Source organism: Mucor velutinosus, assembly GCF_035048745.1.
Source record: "Mucor velutinosus strain NIH1002 chromosome Unknown tig00001544, whole genome shotgun sequence".
Classification (NCBI taxonomy): Eukaryota; Fungi; Mucoromycota; class Mucoromycetes; order Mucorales; family Mucoraceae; genus Mucor; species Mucor velutinosus.
Genome location: NW_027041908.1, coordinates 568,751 through 587,496, shown reverse-complemented (window position 1 = coordinate 587,496; position 18,746 = coordinate 568,751). Strand labels below are relative to the sequence as shown.

At 37.5% G+C, this 18,746-nt stretch overlaps 5 protein-coding genes and 1 non-coding gene across 6 annotated transcripts; 5 read left to right on the top strand and 1 right to left on the bottom strand.

Annotated features, from left to right (window-relative positions):
- Positions 1–170: 170 nt before the first annotated feature.
- Positions 171–767, top strand: RSR1_1 (Ras- protein rsr1; the record flags this gene model as incomplete). Its single annotated transcript, XM_064824799.1, has 1 exon — positions 171–767. The coding sequence occupies one exon, from the start codon at positions 171–173 to the stop codon at positions 765–767; it is 597 nt and encodes a 198-aa protein (XP_064680176.1).
- A 218-nt stretch (positions 768–985) lies between these two features.
- SLA1_2 (cytoskeletal protein binding protein) lies at positions 986–1,432 on the top strand (the record flags this gene model as incomplete). Its single annotated transcript, XM_064824798.1, has 1 exon — positions 986–1,432. The coding sequence occupies one exon, from the start codon at positions 986–988 to the stop codon at positions 1,430–1,432; it is 447 nt and encodes a 148-aa protein (XP_064680175.1).
- A 2,562-nt stretch (positions 1,433–3,994) lies between these two features.
- CYP5 (peptidylprolyl isomerase protein) lies at positions 3,995–5,161 on the top strand (the record flags this gene model as incomplete). The annotated part of the gene is made up of 1 exon (XM_064824797.1): positions 3,995–5,161. The coding sequence occupies one exon, from the start codon at positions 3,995–3,997 to the stop codon at positions 5,159–5,161; it is 1,167 nt and encodes a 388-aa protein (XP_064680174.1).
- Positions 5,162–9,910: 4,749 nt separating this feature from the next.
- On the top strand, positions 9,911–13,433 carry ATC70_005509 (uncharacterized protein; the record flags this gene model as incomplete). The annotated part of the gene is made up of 5 exons (XM_064824796.1): positions 9,911–10,071; positions 10,124–10,243; positions 10,305–10,428; positions 10,485–11,153; positions 11,217–13,433. 5 exons carry the CDS (start codon positions 9,911–9,913, stop codon positions 13,431–13,433), a joined length of 3,291 nt encoding a protein of 1,096 aa, XP_064680173.1.
- A 2,920-nt stretch (positions 13,434–16,353) lies between these two features.
- On the top strand, positions 16,354–16,683 carry ATC70_005508 (uncharacterized protein; the record flags this gene model as incomplete). Its single annotated transcript, XM_064824795.1, has 1 exon — positions 16,354–16,683. One exon carries the CDS (start codon positions 16,354–16,356, stop codon positions 16,681–16,683), a length of 330 nt encoding a protein of 109 aa, XP_064680172.1.
- Positions 16,684–18,481: 1,798 nt separating this feature from the next.
- On the bottom strand, positions 18,482–18,554 carry ATC70_005507. Its single transcript has one exon. It is a non-coding gene; the product is annotated as a tRNA-Thr (tRNA).
- Between the last annotated feature and the right edge of the window lie 192 nt (positions 18,555–18,746).

Here is an 18,746-nt window from a genome sequence, read left to right as displayed (position 1 = left end):
CTTGCGTTCAAGGCCGTTTTAGGCTGTTAGAATAGCACCAAACAATTGCTCTCATCTGGCAGTTACTTGCTAACGCTTTTGCTCAACTTTTTGAGGACTAAAAAAAACATGGCCAAAAAGCATGAGGTACCCCTCATGGTTTTCATCGAAAATTGCCTTTCGTTGAATCCATGATCTACCAACAGCACCCAATCTTCAAACTGCCGAATAGAGAGCTCCGTTTCGTCATGCTAGACATGGCTAACCTCGATGTCGGTAGACATTACAGTAACCAACTCAGCAAACAGCAATGGAAGGCATTCTACAAGAACACGATGCACTACTCAGCTCGCAACCTTTGGTACAGAATGATCCACAAACAAAGCTCAAATCAACTGGCAATGGCCCAACGCAATCTTAAACATGCCGCATCAGACCGCTGTACCCTTTGCAATGAAGTGGAAGACGCTCAACACCTGCTCATCAGTTGCGTCCATAAACTTGATGTCTGGGACTCCTCCTTCAACGAGTTCCTTAGCTACCCCAAAACCGCCGATCCACAACTTATCTACAACTCAATTATGCACTTCAAACTGAAGCATTATTATATCTACAATTATGACTTACACATTATCATATATGACCTCTTTGCCACCATTATGCGTACTATCTGGAGACACCATTATCAACAGTTTTACAACCTCATCCCCTTTAATGCCATCCAAGTCTGTCGCCACATCCGCACAGAACTGTTAAGATTGTCAAATCTTAGGCAACTCTCCCATTAGTCTATTATTCAAGATTTATATATGGCAAGTCACTTTGTCTCCATACACTTGTCCATCTCTTTGATGCATTTGTTTTATTTCTAATTACTATCCTAATAAAATAATATCATCCAAAAAAAAAAAAAAAAAAAAAAGTTTTCATCGAAAATTTAGACGTTGGCCGCCACTTCAACAACAACATCTCCAAAAAGCAATGGACAGCCTTCTATAAAAACGACATGCACTACTCGGCTCGTAATCTGTGGTACCGGATGCTCCATCAGCAATCCCCTAATAAGCTCGCCCTCTTCCAAAGACACTTGCCCAACTTAGAGTCTGATCACTGCGATCTATGCAACGAAGTAGAAGATGCCAAACATCTTCTAATTAGCTGTGCTCACAAGATCGATGTATGGAACTCCACCTTCAATGAGTTCCTCAGCTATCCCAAAAATGCTGACCCTCGCCTCGTCTACAACAACATTATGCTCCTCAGACTAGACCGCTATCTCATACACAGCTACGATATGCAGTTCACTATATACGACTTCTTCGCCACTATTATGCGTATGATTTGGAGAAATCACTTCCAACAGCTCTACAATTATATACCTTTTGATCCCTCCGTAGTATGCCGCCAAATCCGCGCCGAATTGATAAGATTGTCAAATCTTAGGAAACTCTAAATAGCTTATATATGGCACGTCACTTTGTTTACATACACTTGTCCATCCCTTGATGCGTTTAATTTATTTCTAATAAATCAAATATCATCCAAAAAAAAAAAAAAAAAAGTTTTCATCGAAAATCAAACGATCGCGTTTTTCACCTTGAAAATGAAGACTTTTACTATGGTGTATATTGAATCAAAATGTTTCTATAGATCCAACGTAGTCCCTGAAATCATCTTTGTGGGACTTTAATATAGAAAATCTCGACTTTTTGGCCAGAAACCTCTTTTCATATTTCGCAAATTACCCAATGAGTTTATTCAAAACATTCATCTTACTTGGGGCCATTGGATGCACCTTGAAAAGCACTCAAAGGAAGCTTAATAAAGCATTGAATGGTTATTGCAGTTTACATAGTCGAATCTTCCAAAAGAGTATAATCGAGTCGCTTTTGTTTGAAATTTGGCCAATCTGGAGCAGAAGTGTGGCGGAGTTTCAGCTGATTTTGGCTGCTCAGAACAGCAATATTGCTTGCCAACAATAATGATGATAATCAATGCTGTTGAATGCTCATAAGAAGAAGGGCATTACTATTTGAAAAGGTGCAATAGCTTGACTCGAATACCTTGATTCACTTTTTTCTCTCGTTTTTATAACTGTCAAAATTGCCGTAAAGCATGCGATCGCATTGGGAGATACCAAATTGTCATCCTATTCAAATTTACTAATGGTTTTTTGATTGTACATGATACTTTATTTTTTAATGAATTGTTGGGGTTTACTCGATGCACATGCATTATGCCTACATGAAAAGATTTCCGAGGTTTAGAAGAAATTCAAAAAGTATATGTTTGCAAGGTGGGATGATGTTTTTCAGATTTGTCAATGTATTCCAAATCGATTCATTTGGCGTTTCGTTTATCCCTCGAAATGGGAATGCATATTTTGGTTGTGTTGTTTTCTATACTAAATACTAACAGAGTGATGTGAAACTACGGCTCAATGTTTCTTTATGGTAAAGTGCTCCTTATTATGCTCTCAAATGTAGAAGCCCCTGGGTGAACAAACATGAGAAGGCAAGAACCCGCCCCTGGGTTTCTGTCAAATAATCTTTATACAATCTTATTTCATTCTAAACGTACACATTATGCTAGTGTGAATGGTGAATAGTACCTTTAGTAACAGACAATACGACGATGCGATTCCGCCCATGCCACAGGATTTTGATGTGATGCCGGACTTTGTTCGTATTTATGGTGTTGCCATCGAGACGGCATTTACCAAACTAGATGTGTAAAGATGTCTCACTGTCAAAGTTCGACTAGATGCACAGGAAAGCATCAAGTATAAATAAACGAACCTCACTGAGCAATTATAGCATTACATGAGATGACGAATTAATTATCAGAAGCAGTCAGTGTGCTTCACATGAAGCTTGTCGATGTTTCGATCGGTTGGCGTACAAAATGTATAGATATGGTGGTATGTAGCCAGTGCAACGTCCTTATGATTCATTGGGTTGTACAGAATAACCATTCATATTTGATTGGCCCCAAGACTATCTACATGGATATAAAAGTTCCAACTTGTATGACTAGACTGCAAGCCGCTTATAATATTGTAAATGTCCCTTGCATTTTAATTCTAATTTACCAATGTGAGGATGCATAACATATAGGAACCACCCTAAAAAGTAAATTGCGCTTAAAATGATATGCTTCATGCCAAGAAAGACCTTTTTACTTTTAGCATTGAATGTAGTAGTAGTTGTGAAATATTTTAGTGCATGTGGTACAATTTATCCACAGCAATGTTTCCTAGTGTTCAACAGTACTGTAATTTATAACATTTATTCTCTAGAATATTAATATAAAAGCAACCGAAAATAGCGCATAAATAAGAGCGATGTTCTAGACTTTTTATTGGGAAAAAAGCTTAAACTTTTTTTTTTATGGCCGTACGCTTGAAAAGAAAAAAAAAAAAAAAAAAAAAAAAAAAAAAAAAAAAAAAAAAAAGATCTACAAATGATTTTTCTGCTGATTACCCATCGCCTCCAGATGTCATACTCCGCACATGAAATAGCAAATGGAAGCGATACATGTTGCACAGAACATGGACGGTTGAATCAGTAGATGAATGTTTTACTGCGATGTCTAGTCGAGATTGAATCAAACATTCGTATGAAACATGTCAACGCCATCCAAGATTCAGCCAAATCAACCTTTTTTTTTTCCAACATGTCGAAAAAAGAAAATGAAAGGAACCAATAATGTCACTGGCAGAAAGGCCGATCATTTTTTGTTAAGGGCAGAAATAGCCTTTTTTAAACAGAAAAAAAATTTACATCTTGTAATGAAAAAGATCGACGGTTGATTGGTTTTTGTGCCTTTAATGAATAAAAATAAAATATTTTCTCGCATTTCCCAATTTCCGTCTTCCTTTTCTTCTTTCTCTTTCTTTAACTATTTCCCAACTCTCTTGTACTATCCTCCTCCTCCCCCCCCCCTTGATTTCCACTGTAAAATATACAACAACATTAAATAAAACAGAATTAAATATATACTAAACCAGATATAAATGATCGTGATGGCACCCTACACATCTACTACATCAAAAGGAAAGAAGCCATACAAAAGTTGGTTGAAAGATGGTGTCAATGGCGGTCCTTCTTCTATGGATGTCCTTGTAAACTGGTTGTCAAAGAAAGCCAATTACGCTAAATGGAAAGGAGATGATTGCGAAAGAATCCCCAAGAAATCTCTGCTGGAAAGCATCATCGATCAAATGAGAGAAGTCGGCATTTATCATCGATTAGCAAAAGATGTCGCATCAAAAATCTCAACATTGCAAAGTAATTACCGCTTAGCTCGTGAATGGAAGGAGGTCGATGGCAAGAAACTGCTCGAAACTGGTGCTAGCGAAGAAGGCATTCATGAAGAACTGCTCAAGAGGTTCCCCTACTGGGATGCTTTGAACGAGGTGTTCAATAGCAATCGTACCTCTGCCTGGCCCATGTCTATTAGCAGCATCATGCATGCTTCAGAAGAAGAAGAGCTGTTTCATGTCAAGCAAGAGGAATACGGTTTCGACGAAGACGATGAATCACTTACATCTCCAGTAAAAAGAAGACGCCGCTTAAGTGACAGTACACTGCAACCTACAACGAGATCATCTGTCGACAACACATCTGATTCAGCTAGTACTACACATTCAACCCAATCTCTACCTGCTTCAAATATACAATATCATCACCAACAGCTTCTATCACACCACCAACCTCTTCATCACCTACATCAACCACCACCACAGCCACCACAACATCAGCAACCAACGATTATCCGTCCTCTACCCCGAGTCTTGCCCTCTCCTATCATTCATCCCACTTCCACCTCATCATCCTCATTATCTAATACTTTACCTGCACCATCACAACATCAACAACATCATCATCATCAACAACAACAACAACAACAACAACAACAACAACAAACACCACCATCTTTTGGGCGTGATCATATCCTTGCCGAGTCTTTATTACAAGTAACACGTGAAAAAGAAGCTGGCCGAATGAAGCGATCTCAAGATATGTTACAGTTCTTGAGAGAGAAACGAATGGAGCGAGATCAACTGTTGATTGAAAAAGAATTGACCAAGCGAGTGAAAGCCAAAGCAGAACTTGTGAAGAATCTCATGGAAGCCGGCTTTGACAAAGCTGCTATTGCTGAGCAACTTAACATGTTGTAAACCAATATTCCTGATCTATAATTACATTTCGCCTTGCTGTTTTATTTACTACCACTACTCTCCTTTTAACCTTCAAAATCAGTCAAATCACACATACAAACAGACTCTCTCACTCTATCCTTTCATTCAGTCAACCTAATATATATATATATATATATATATATTCACAGTTATTCGACCAAAATATGCAGAAATCAACAAAAAGAACCCCTTCTAGAGCAAAAAGCAAAAACAAAAAAGAAATACCCTTTTTTTTATCCATTTTTTTTTTCTCTTGCTCTACCTTTTCTCGCCCAATGTCCAGATATATGCAAATGCTTTATCTTCTCTTTTTTTTTTTTCTTCTTTACTATATTCTTATATTCCCTAGTTTTTTAGTATGTACTTTTTCTCTCTTTTTTTCCAATAAAAAAATATCTATACAAATCATTCTTAAACGTATTGGGGGAGTACACGGATTGCAAACAAGACAAATTGCTTAAAAAGGGTTTATCCAGCTTTGCCACACCTTACAAAGGTTGACGGAACCACCTAAATATGAATAAATAAATTGACTCGGGAATCTTGTCGTGATTGGCAATATTTAGGAAGGAGATCCCATTACACAAATTATTCAAGATTTGGGTATACGAGGTGGGACACACTGAAAATTTTTGGATAATAGGCAAATCCAACAGAACAACCACCTCATTCGAGATGAAGGACATTTTACTGCTATTAATAGCCTAAAACCTTGAAATATACAAACGTGACCAATAGTTATCCAAGTGCAAACTACAGAATGCAATTAAAACAGAAATTTGTAGATGTTCTGCTTAGCATGTGTCCAGCATTTGGTATTGATGAACCTCATTCAAGGTATCTCAAGCTGAATGTCCACTTTTTAGACGGCCCAAATAGTATGAGGAGTGTGGACTCAAAGACTTTTATTAACGTCAATGTGCGACAGCCATCCCATAACGAGCATTTTTTCATTGGATTGATACTACACAATACTTTTTCTGCTGATAAATATCTTTGTTTATTTCTAGAAATTGGTCGCACACACAAAAAATGATTGTTCAAAATTGAGTTTTGATTGCACTAAATAATAATAAACCAAAGGTCGCCTTTTTCATAAAACGAAGATCGTATACTGGACATACTTTGATAGATACTGGCTGTACCTTTACAAATACTGGTGATACTATTCTGAAAAAAAAAAAAAAAAAAAAAAAAAAAAAGAGAAAGAAAAGCTGCACTTTATGCTTGCCTGATTGGTGAAAATCAACAATGATCCATGAACAGCATCCTGAATGCAATCACCATTGCCAGGTCGAAGGGATCAACTAAGCTGTTGTTAAATGATGGTCTTAGCATCTGCAGTACAGTATAAAGATTTTATAATTTTCTTGGTATTCCTTCAACCCATATCTGAAAATAGCAAATATCTCTAGCCTCATTGCCATATGAATATTTCCTATTGATAAAAGTAGAATTAATATAATACGAGTGTTTATGCTTCGGATGGCTCTCTGCCTTCGCTCTGCTTCGGTGAAAACCAACCTGCACAGCGGCAGCTAGCGCTACTGATTGCCCTTGCGTACCTTATCATAATACTGCTACTTTCATGTTGACCCTCCACTCACACATGAAAACCCTTTATATTATATGTGAATCTGATTCTTATGTGATGCTCTATATCCATATAAACGTAGCTACTTCATGTACGGGCAAGCAGCATATTGGTATTTCCCCTTTTTAGTCCTTCGTGTCCCTGATACAACAAAATCCAAGTACATTTGAGTTGCGTTTTTTTTGTGTTCAAGGCCGTTTTAGATGGCCAGAATAGCACCAAACAATTGCTATCATCTGGCAGTTACTTGCTGACACCTTCGTTCAACTTTTTGGGGATAAAAAAAAAACATGAATGATATTCGACCAAAAAGCATGAGGTAACCCTCATGGTTTTCATCGAAAATCAAACGATCGCATTTTTCACCTTGACAATGAAGACTTTTACTATGGTATATCTTAAATCAAAATGTTTCTCTCGATCTAACGTAACCTCTGAAATCATCTGTGTGAGACTTTGATATGTAAAATTTCGACTATTTGGCCAGAAACCTCTTTTCATATTTTTACAAATCATTCAGTAAGTGTATTCAAAACATCTATATAACTTGGTATCATTGGGTGCGCCTTGAAAAGCATTCCAAGAAAGCTTAAAGACGCAGGGGATGATCATCATATTTTATATAGTCGAATCAGCAAAAATAGTTTTATCGAGTCGAAAATCATTAAGATTTGGCCAATCTAGAACAGACAATTATGAGTCTGTGTTTGAATTAGTTTTGGAGGCTGGTAGGGTTGGCAGGCAAACTCAATGCCCTTTTTATCATGAAGGCGATACAGTAACAGATGCTTTTGAAGCGTATGGAAAGTAGATGACATAGTAAAGCACTATCAATGGACTTGGCATTTTCCTTGCATTCTATATTTAATAACGTCATTCTGGACATTGACGCTTCATGGGCTGCAGAGCATGTTTGCAGTAAGTAAGGGAATATAGATCACAATCAACATTTCTCTCAAAGAGATGATCAGTTTGGTTAAACCGAACGTTATCAGTAATATCAAATTTGGAACAAAATAAACATCAATTCCATTTTTTTTTAGTATTTCAAACAATATGTTATCTAGGTTTCTACTATGACGTGGTCTTCTCAATGGTCGAGTATGTTCGTTTTGTTGTCTCGATCGCAGCCGTTGACTAAATCTCTGAGGCTCCTGATCTTCGTTCAAAGAAAATGTTGAAAGCATTGAGCAGAGGAAAGGTGACAAGAATAAAAGTGGTTGCTAATTGATTGTAATTTAATTTATATAAAATCATTAATCATATATGAGCCTGACCTGACAGATGCCTGGCAACTCAGTTTCCATATTAGAGTTGTAAAAGTGTCTAAGGACTGAACATTTATTATGCTATGGTAGAATCCAAGAAAATAGCATGGCTAAAGATAACGCTATGTAATTTACTGCCTACTTTCCATACGCTTCAAAAGCATCTGTTACTGTATCGCCTTCATGATAAAAAGGGCATTGAGTTTGCCTGCCAACCCTACCAGCCTCCAAAACTAATTCAAACACAGACTCATAATTGTCTGTTCTAGATTGGCCAAATCTTAATGATTTTCGACTCGATAAAACTATTTTTGCTGATTCGACTATATAAAATATGATGATCATCCCCTGCGTCTTTAAGCTTTCTTGGAATGCTTTTCAAGGCGCACCCAATGATACCAAGTTATATAGATGTTTTGAATACACTTACTGAATGATTTGTAAAAATATGAAAAGAGGTTTCTGGCCAAATAGTCGAAATTTTACATATCAAAGTCTCACACAGATGATTTCAGAGGTTACGTTAGATCGAGAGAAACATTTTGATTTAAGATATACCATAGTAAAAGTCTTCATTGTCAAGGTGAAAAATGCGATCGTTTGATTTTCGATGAAAACCATGAGGGTTACCTCATGCTTTTTGGTCGAATATCATTCATGTTTTTTTTTTATCCCCAAAAAGTTGAACGAAGGTGTCAGCAAGTAACTGCCAGATGATAGCAATTGTTTGGTGCTATTCTGGCCATCTAAAACGGCCTTGAACACAAAAAAAACGCAACTCAAATGTACTTGGATTTTGTTGTATCAGGGACACGAAGGACTAAAAAGGGGAAATACCAATATGCTGCTTGCCCGTACATGAAGTAGCTACGTTTATATGGATATAGAGCATCACATAAGAATCAGATTCACATATAATATAAAGGGTTTTCATGTGTGAGTGGAGGGTCAACATGAAAGTAGCAGTATTATGATAAGGTACGCAAGGGCAATCAGTAGCGCTAGCTGCCGCTGTGCAGGTTGGTTTTCACCGAAGCAGAGCGAAGGCAGAGAGCCATCCGAAGCATAAACACTCGTATTATATTAATTCTACTTTTATCAATAGGAAATATTCATATGGCAATGAGGCTAGAGATATTTGCTATTTTCAGATATGGGTTGAAGGAATACCAAGAAAATTATAAAATCTTTATACTGTACTGCAGATGCTAAGACCATCATTTAACAACAGCTTAGTTGATCCCTTCGACCTGGCAATGGTGATTGCATTCAGGATGCTGTTCATGGATCATTGTTGATTTTCACCAATCAGGCAAGCATAAAGTGCAGCTTTTCTTTCTCTTTTTTTTTTTTTTTTTTTTTTTTTTTTTCAGAATAGTATCACCAGTATTTGTAAAGGTACAGCCAGTATCTATCAAAGTATGTCCAGTATACGATCTTCGTTTTATGAAAAAGGCGACCTTTGGTTTATTATTATTTAGTGCAATCAAAACTCAATTTTGAACGACCAATTTCTAAAAATATTTATCAGTTTCGTTGTATAGAAACATGGACTCGTCATCCCAGCCTTTCACCTTTACAAGTAGATCCTCGCTACCCAATCATGGACAATGCACATGCCTTTGTGGCTGATTGGAATCAACTTTCAAGTGATTTTGATCTTTCTGGGAAGCCAGATACGTGACTAGATGGGCAAGGCGCGTAAATAAATACACCTTTAAAGCTTTTTATACATTGCAAACTTTATCACAATCTTTCATTCATTTTATATCAAAGCAACAATTTTCTGTTCACATCTACTACTTGATTCCATCTTAAATCAAGAACAAAAAGAATACAAAACTCTTATTTAAACATCTCCTCAATATGGGAATCCAAGGATTGTTGCAATCACTTCGCCCTATTCAAAGAACCATCAATATCTCAGAATACCAAGGCAAAACTGTCGCTATCGATGGTCATTGTATCCTTCATCGTGGCGGTTTCGGTGCTGCAACAAAGATTGCATTGAACCAACCTACCGATTCGTAAGTATCGATGTCTATTCAATGGGTCTGTATTGACATGAATCTTTTGTAGATATGTAAACTATTTCATGCAATTCATGGGCTTGCTTGAGTATCATGGTGTCACACCTATCGTGGTTTTTGACGGCCTCCCTCTCCCTTTAAAGCAAATCACCACGGATGAACGTCGCAAGTAAGTCTTCAAAGTGCAATCAAGCGCCTCATCATTGTCATTGACATGCACTTGGATCTAGAAACCGTCAAGCTGCATTGAAACAGGGCCTGAAGCTGCATGAACAAGGCAAAACTGCCGCAGCTGAGAAATACTTTCAACAATCAGTGTCTATTTCGAATGACATGATTATTACTGTCATTAGAGTAAGTATCTCTCTTTGTTTGAACAGTTTGTACCTTTTGTTAACTACTTTCTACAGAGACTGATGGAAAAGAAGATCCAGTGCATTGTAGCACCCAACGAAGCTGATGCTCAACTTACTCACTTGGTGAATACAGGAAAAGTGGATGCTGTTGTCACTGAGGATTCCGATCTCTTGGCTTTTGGATGTGCGAAGATCATCTACAAGATTGATAGATACGGTGATGGTATCGAAATCTGCATGGATAAAGTCATGAATGACCACAGAAGCACCCTTCACGAATATGACGCTGAAACCATTCGACATATCTGTATTTTATCCGGTTGTGATTACCTGCCTTCCATCAAGGGCGTTGGCCTCAAAACAATACTGAAAAGATACGAAATCAACAGAAACACGGATCAAGCATTGTACAACTTGCAGCACCAATTCAAGAAAGACTTCCCTGCTGATTATATTGAGAAGTTTTACTTTGCAAATCTTGGGTTCTTGCACCAGTGGGTCTACGACATTGATGAAAAGAACTACAAGCGTTTAAACCCACTGCCAAGCGAATGCTCTGAAGACGATATCAAGTTGCTAGGTAGAATTCCAACCGTGCAAGACTCCACCATGTTCCGCGTCAATAAGATCATCCCCAAGCCTAAGCCCCAGGATAATCCATTAAAAGAGTGCATTGTAAAAGAGTTTCTTGCTTATACCGAGTCATCCAAAGAGAATATCATGGTTAGTAGCACCTACAAAATGCTTGAAGATACACTTCAAACTAATGACATCCATCTTTCATAGCCTTCACACTTGGGAGTACCATTTTCAGCAACATCACCAAAGTCGCCCAAATCACCCAAATCACCTTCATCGTCGTTTGGAATAAGGTCAAGACAAGTGTTGTCTGTATCTAAATTACCTCAACACAACAGTAATATTATTACAGCGGCAGATTCATGGACTACAACATCTGATGAGCCTTCTTCATACTTGTCTATGCCAAGAGTGGTAACACAAGGCGAAAGACTTGAAGCTCTGTACAAAAGATTCGGTGTGTTACCAAGAAAGCCTCGACAGGTTACCAGTAAATCAACTGCTGCTTCAAGGAGCCTAACCGATACATCGCCATCCACCAGCTTACCAACTAATAGCAACAAGCCACCATCATCTGAATCTGAGAGTACCTCATCTCGTGGCATTGGAAAGATTTTCCGTGGAACCAATATTAAATCAGCAGCTAATCTTCCTACTTTCTACTCGCGAGATCGTGATTCATGGATGTCTTACATCAAGCACAAACATAGTCCTCATCCATTAGCATTGGGTTCCACAGTAAAACGTCTCTATCAGCGCATGAAGAGCAAGAAAGATGCATCTGAAACACCTTTATCATCGTCTCCAAGTTCTCCAACTTCACCATCTCCAGTTGAACAACCTTTGGTGCCTTTGACTGAAACAAGCACAGCTTCAATAACAATCCAAAAAGACGCTGTTGAACCAACCCAATCAAACACCGTTAAACCAACTCAAGCAGACGCTGTTGATGCAACTCACGACTACCCCATCTCTCCTCCTCATACCTCATTAATGGAATATGAGATGTCTAGCAACACCACTGTGAACGCGTCTGATACCACAGCATCTAATGGCAACATTAGCACAGACAAAGTAGCACATGAGATGGATCAAACATCAAGTGGCCAAGCCTGGGAGATGAACAGCCGATCTTCACCTTTATCGTCGCTTACAGCTACATCTAGCGAACAGATCAAAGTTCCATATAATCGCCATACCCAAGCCAGTAAATGGACTCAAATTCTAAATTCAACGCCATCATCTGGTTACATACCATCCAACGCACGTACCAACTATTTAAGAAGCAACACAACTACATGCAGCAACCATAATACGATTCTATATAATCGACATACCCAAGCCAAGCCCATGTACAGCGATTCGGCTCCACCTGTAAATAAAACACCATCATCTGATTACATACCGACCATTGCACATATCAAACAGACTTCAATCCAACATCATCAAAACACTCAAGCTATGGCTAGTGAACTAGCTCAGCCTATTGGCTTGGCGGCTGGATCTGATGCCACATTACCTAACGAATATATCAGTCATTCAGCAAGCAATACGACTATATCCATCAAACACAATACAACTCTACATAATCAACATACCCAATCCAGGCCCAAGGCCAGTGAATTAGCTCAACCTGTGGATATGGCGCCAGCATCTGAACACACACCTTACAACGCTCACAACAACCATTTAACAGGCAATGCAACTAAAGCGACAGCTACAACGGTCATCGAGCCACCTCAAAATATATCAAATGATGGTGAAAAGGAGAACAGTAACGCCAGTAGCAGCAAATACCATAGTAATGACCGCCATATGAGCTTCTTAACCCCAACATATGATATATCGAGGTTTAATGACGAGAAATTCAAGAAAAGATCGTTGCACAGTGCTTCCACAACGCAAAGGAGTAGTTCTGACAAGCACATCACCGCTCGTCCACCCGCACTCAATGTTCACGTCAACTATCCAACGAGCACTACAGCTACATCCATAAATGAGGGTACAATTCCACATCATCAGGAAGCTCAAGCCAAATCCATGGTCAATGATCCAACTCAACCCGTAAATATGGTACCATTGTCTGTGCCTCCCAATGCCCACAACAACCTCCCAAAAGCCAATGCAGTTAAAACAACAACAGCGGCTACAACGACTGTCAACACGCCTCAGCATGCACCAAAGAGTGATGAAAAGGAGAACCCCAACGCTAGCAGCAATAAATACCACTACTGTAATCCCCTTATGAGCCATTCAAACATGTCAAATACAACACATGTGCTGCCTGATTTTAACAGTGCGCAATCCAGAAAAAGATTCTTCGACCAGACAGAGCACAGCCCATCCACTATTCAAGGCAATAGTCGCAAGAAATGCTTCCCAGCTCTTCCACCCTTACCAAAGCGCAGATACCGCCGTCATTAAAGATATTATTCAAACTTATAAGTAAAATAAAAGAGTTTTTATAGTTTTTCTTTTGCTATTGTTACCTATTTTTGCAATAATTCGAGGATCAAGGTATATTCCAGACCAAGAAAATTTTTTTGAAAGGTTCATTCGAAACCATCAGCTGCAATTTCGGAACAGTATTAAGAAAGCATTGTCATGGTAAGATTTGGCTGCTCATCATGCTAATGCTCTGGATTGACATTGCTGAATCCCACTTGTATCCATTGTCGAAATACAATAAAAGCTCGAATGCAAAAGGGATATACTGCTTATATATATACGTCCAATACTCATTATGCGTCAATATCATAGTAAAGCCTACAAAATGTAGAGAAGTAGAACTCACACCTAAATCAAAAATATGGGCTATAGTAAGGTTTGTGATTTGCAATTTTGAGTAAGCCGAGGTTTTGCATTTTGCATAGATTTATAAATTGCAACGAGTGATTTTTACGAGAAATTTCTTTCGACCTAGAATGGGTGCTTCGAGTGAAATATATGAAAAAAGCCCACCAAAAGTAAACAACAATCAAGTAGAATAAACCACAGTATCTTTCAAATCGTAAGTCTCTTTATTTAGCTTCAAAAGCATCGAATACATTGATAGCAAAGGCATCCAAAAATGGTTAAAATTTCGCTCGATATCTGCTCTAGATTGGCCAGATTTTAATTAAAAACGACTTAATTCCACTATTTTTGTGGATTTGACTATACAAACTGTGATGATAATTTCATGCTTCCTTAAACTTTTTAAGAGTACTATTCAAGGCGCATCTAACAGTGCTAGTTATAATATGTGTTTTAAATAAGCTCATTGAGTATTTTTTTTTTTTTTTTTTTTTTTAGAAAATATGAAATTGGGTTTTTGACCAAAACGTCAAAGTTTTACATACCAAGGTCCGTCCCACAAAAATGATTTAAGGGGTTGCTTTGGGTAGACACAATCATTCTGATCTAATATATGTCATAGTAAAAGTCTTCATTTTTGAGGTCAAAAACGCGATCGTTTGATTTTTGATGAAATCGATAAGGGATACCTCATGGTTTTTGATCATGTTTTTGAGGTCTCCAAAAAGTTGGATAAAGGTTGAAGACTCTAAAATAGCAACCGAAAAGTAACCTTATTAAAAACCGGGATCCATCAAATATCACTCATTCAAATTCATGCTATTCGAATTTATTAATAAAGCGCTCAAATGTACTTCAACAATCACTTAAACATACTAAAGTAAAGATGCGCTCTTATCTCGCACATCGTGTAAATAAATCACTCCTGACCACAGTGTATTCAATCACACCCATGATGGTCGTAATGAGCGATGTTATCTTTATTCAAATAAAATCAAATCAATAACAAGCATATTCAAATATGACAACTATACCCTAATGCCATAGTGGCACAGTACTGCAGATAAAGGGCTCTACACTTCAATAACAAATATCATACTTTAAACTATCAAGGCTACATTAAATCAAACAATGGCAATAGCTCTTCCAAGCCCATCAAGATTACTCAAATCGACCCTTATGGCCAGTGCTCTTGCATTGATTACCACTTTAAATCAAACATCAACAACATTTGCCAGATATCGCAATAGCAGCACCTATTGCTCTCTATCATCATCACCACTAGTCGTCCTACTACAAGCTAGTTGCAAATGTATATATACTCTTCTTTTTTTTTTTTTTACTCAATTCCAGGGTCTTCAATTTATTTTACACACAAATAAAATACAGGTTGATTTCTATTGTATTTTACTATCGATTTATTTTTTTTTGAAATCCATTAAACTTGATTTCACTGCATTGCTGATGTATTTATAATATAATAACTTTCATCAAATAATATATTAAAAGGGCATCCTTCGCATGAATCCGTTAAATGGATGCTAGGTCAAATTATTGTACCTCATTATACTTTTGAATAAAGAACTTAAATTGTATCTATTTAGATACCCCTTTTATTACAAACACAAAAGCTATTATATATGAGAGAGCAGTAAGAAATCAACTAGTTGTAACCCTTTGCTACTTCAACCTCTGAGCCAACCAGATTGCTTGAAAACTCCGCTGACCTAAAAAAAAATTTGCGAGGGTTTCCCCCTGTTTTGATGTGAGGCAAAATTTTAAGCGCCGCTATAATAGCAGTATAGCCGCTGCTATCATCAAACTTCCCCCAGGTACTAGAGCATGCCTTACTTACACCACCTAGCTTTAGATTCTGGCGTTGAGACTCTCAATCATCACTAAAGTAAGTAGTGACAACCAAGTGGAGGCAGCCTATCCACCTCCTAGCCTCGGATAAAGTCTTGTTGAGCTTCAGGGATAGGCACATCCACACAACGTAAAAAAGGTATGCTTCAAAGAAACATAAAAATAATAAAAGAATGAAGAAAAGAACATACTACTACTACTATAAGAGTATAGTGGTATGTAGGCAAAAAAAAAAGAGGCACTCACACGAAGCGAGTCAAAGAAAAGCGTAACGAATACAACACCAAAGATGTTCCAAAAAGCTCGTTGCTGTTGCAAGAAAAATGCATGCATGAGCAACGCGCATGGTAGTAATAGTCGGATGTAAAGCAAAATGATACAAATACGCACAACTGCAAAAGCAACAGTGGTATTATAAGTTTGCGATACAATATAATGACTAATATTGTTTCATGTGAAGCCACAGAGGAAGCATCACCAGCAAAAGAAAAAAGAAGAAAAAAGCGCAACAAGGCAAACATCATGAATGCATTATCACGAGAAAGGAAACAACAATAATATAAGCGCTCAAAGAAGTCTTATATCATTGCGACCAGAAGAAAAAAGATACTTACCACTTACCACAGATACAGATACACCAGAAGAATATAGGCAATCACCGGAGACAGACCAGGGAACGAGCATGCACCAAATACAGTGGACCAGAAAAGACCAAATTAGCAGCAGCAGCAGCAGCAACGCCAGCACAAAAGAAAAACTAAAGAACGAATACCATCAGCAGAGACCAGACAAAGGCCAAAGAAGTTACTTATCGCTTATCACCACCACAGATAGACCAGATATTACGCAATCATCGGATATAAATCAGAGAACGAGTATGCATCAAAGGCAGTACACCAGGAAATACCATATTATCAGCAGCAGCAGCAACAGCAGCAGCAACGCCAGTAGCAATGACAGCAGTTTAGAAAAACCGAACAACGAGCGACACCAGAGACCAGCCAAAGATTAAAGAAGCAACCGCCAGAGATATAGACCAAAGAAGCAGCTACCGGACATAATAAACCAAAGAAGCAGACGGCAGAAATAGCCGAGAAGTAATGGAATCAGCATCCACATCAAACAATCAAAAAAATTATTGAAACCTAATATACAAATCCGATTAGTGTTAATTCCACGCCTTCCAGTGCTCGTTATCGAATGGTACCTAGTATATTCCACTTCAAAGAAGCAGTATCAAGTTCTTCCAGCGGTATAAGGCAGTGTTATCAGAAGCTAGAGTGTTATTATCAATCAAACGGTTTCCAAAACGACCATGATTTGATGCTAAACGCGTTTTGCGAAAAGGAAAAAAAAAACGGAGGCATGGAGAAATGAGAGGGCACTCTATCCGACGTCATAGCCAGTAAATTTAGTCTCAGCCTTGTACCATAGCAGTAGTAATTGCGGCCGTTTAATTTGAAATTGTGCAGTGGTATTTTTGTGTTCAAACTTGACTTGATTTGACATTCTTTGAATGTTTTTGCCAAGTTTAACAATGAAAACTGTCGTTGTTACATCCAACCTTCTAATACATTTTTGGAGATCTAAAAAAGCCGCATCGAATGATGCTAATTTCATTCAGCATTTACATTGAAAATGACGAGAAAATTGCAAAAATAGGAAAACACGTTTTCTGTAAATATATCAAATTCTAGCATATGAAAGTCTCAAAAAAGTAGTTTGCAATGTTGCATATAATCTTTACGGTCAATTTGGTCTGATATGTATTATAAAAAAAGTCGTCATTTTTGAGGTGAAAAACGCAATCGTTTGATTTTTAGGAGTTTTCCCTTACCAGTACACACAAAAAAATGAGGATTTTTATGAATCTGCAATGACCCAAAAAAAATTGAGATAAAGCATCAGTAAGTAAAGCGCAGCCAAGAGGAGCCGTTTGGTGCTACTCCTAGCACTTAAAACGCTTTGTGGCATGAGCTATTTGTGTTTGAAAATGGTTAGATTTGGACAGAGTTTGATCTATAGGTAAGACGTTGTAGGTTGTGATTTATCAGAAGTAAATCATTTTGAAAAAAGAGTATGAAATCAATCAGCTAAAGAATATCGTTTATTACATTGGAGATAAGAGAGTTTATATACTATTCGAACTGAGGGATTTGATGTGAGGATAAGGCGTTGGAGGGGTTGATTTGGGTGATAAGATAATGGATCGAATCCAATTTATTATACTGAACATGCCATAATTAGGATTGTAAATGAACCCTGCTTTATATCAAAGTTTACGATATGATATGGTCCGTGCTTGAGCTGATTGTTTCTATGCATTTAGAGATCCGGTTTAGAAATGATACATTAGTATGTTGTTCCAATATAGGAAACATTTAAGAGTTGAATGTCAACTTGTAGTAACAGAAGTAGGATCCAATATAGTAAGCAGTGAAGCGTGGTTTATTCGATAGTGTAGGCAATTTACAGCAAAAAGAGAGATTCAGCTACAAAACCAAAGTCGATTTGCAACAATATACATTTATCTAGGTCTACTTTAAACTACATCTATACACACGACAAGAGTGTCGTTAATAGAGATACGGTTATTGAGTAGACCTTGGCAAATGTATATAAAAGAATAGAATTGAGATAAAAGATGATCTTTATTGTTTTGCAAACTGATTTGATATTTATACTAAATTAAAAGGTTACACACAAAGACTATGTGTACCTGACAAGAGTGTCGAAAAAAAAAACTATAAAACAAAATAAAAAAGATCAGAGGTATCATTATTCAATGACAAATCTGTTCGTAATGGGATTGCCTGCTAACAGAATCGAACTGTTGACCTTCTGCTTACTAGGCAGACGCTCTGCCAACTGAGCCAAGAAGGCAATTTGATGAAAATATCAGAAAAAAATTAATGAAGACTAAACAAAAGTAACTTTTTCTTTTTTATAATTTATTTTATTACTACTGTTAATTTTATACGAGTGTTTATGCTTTAGATGGCTTTCTATCTTGGCTTCGCTTCGGTAAGAACCAACCTGTGCAACGTCAGCTCGCGTTACCACTTATCCTTGCGT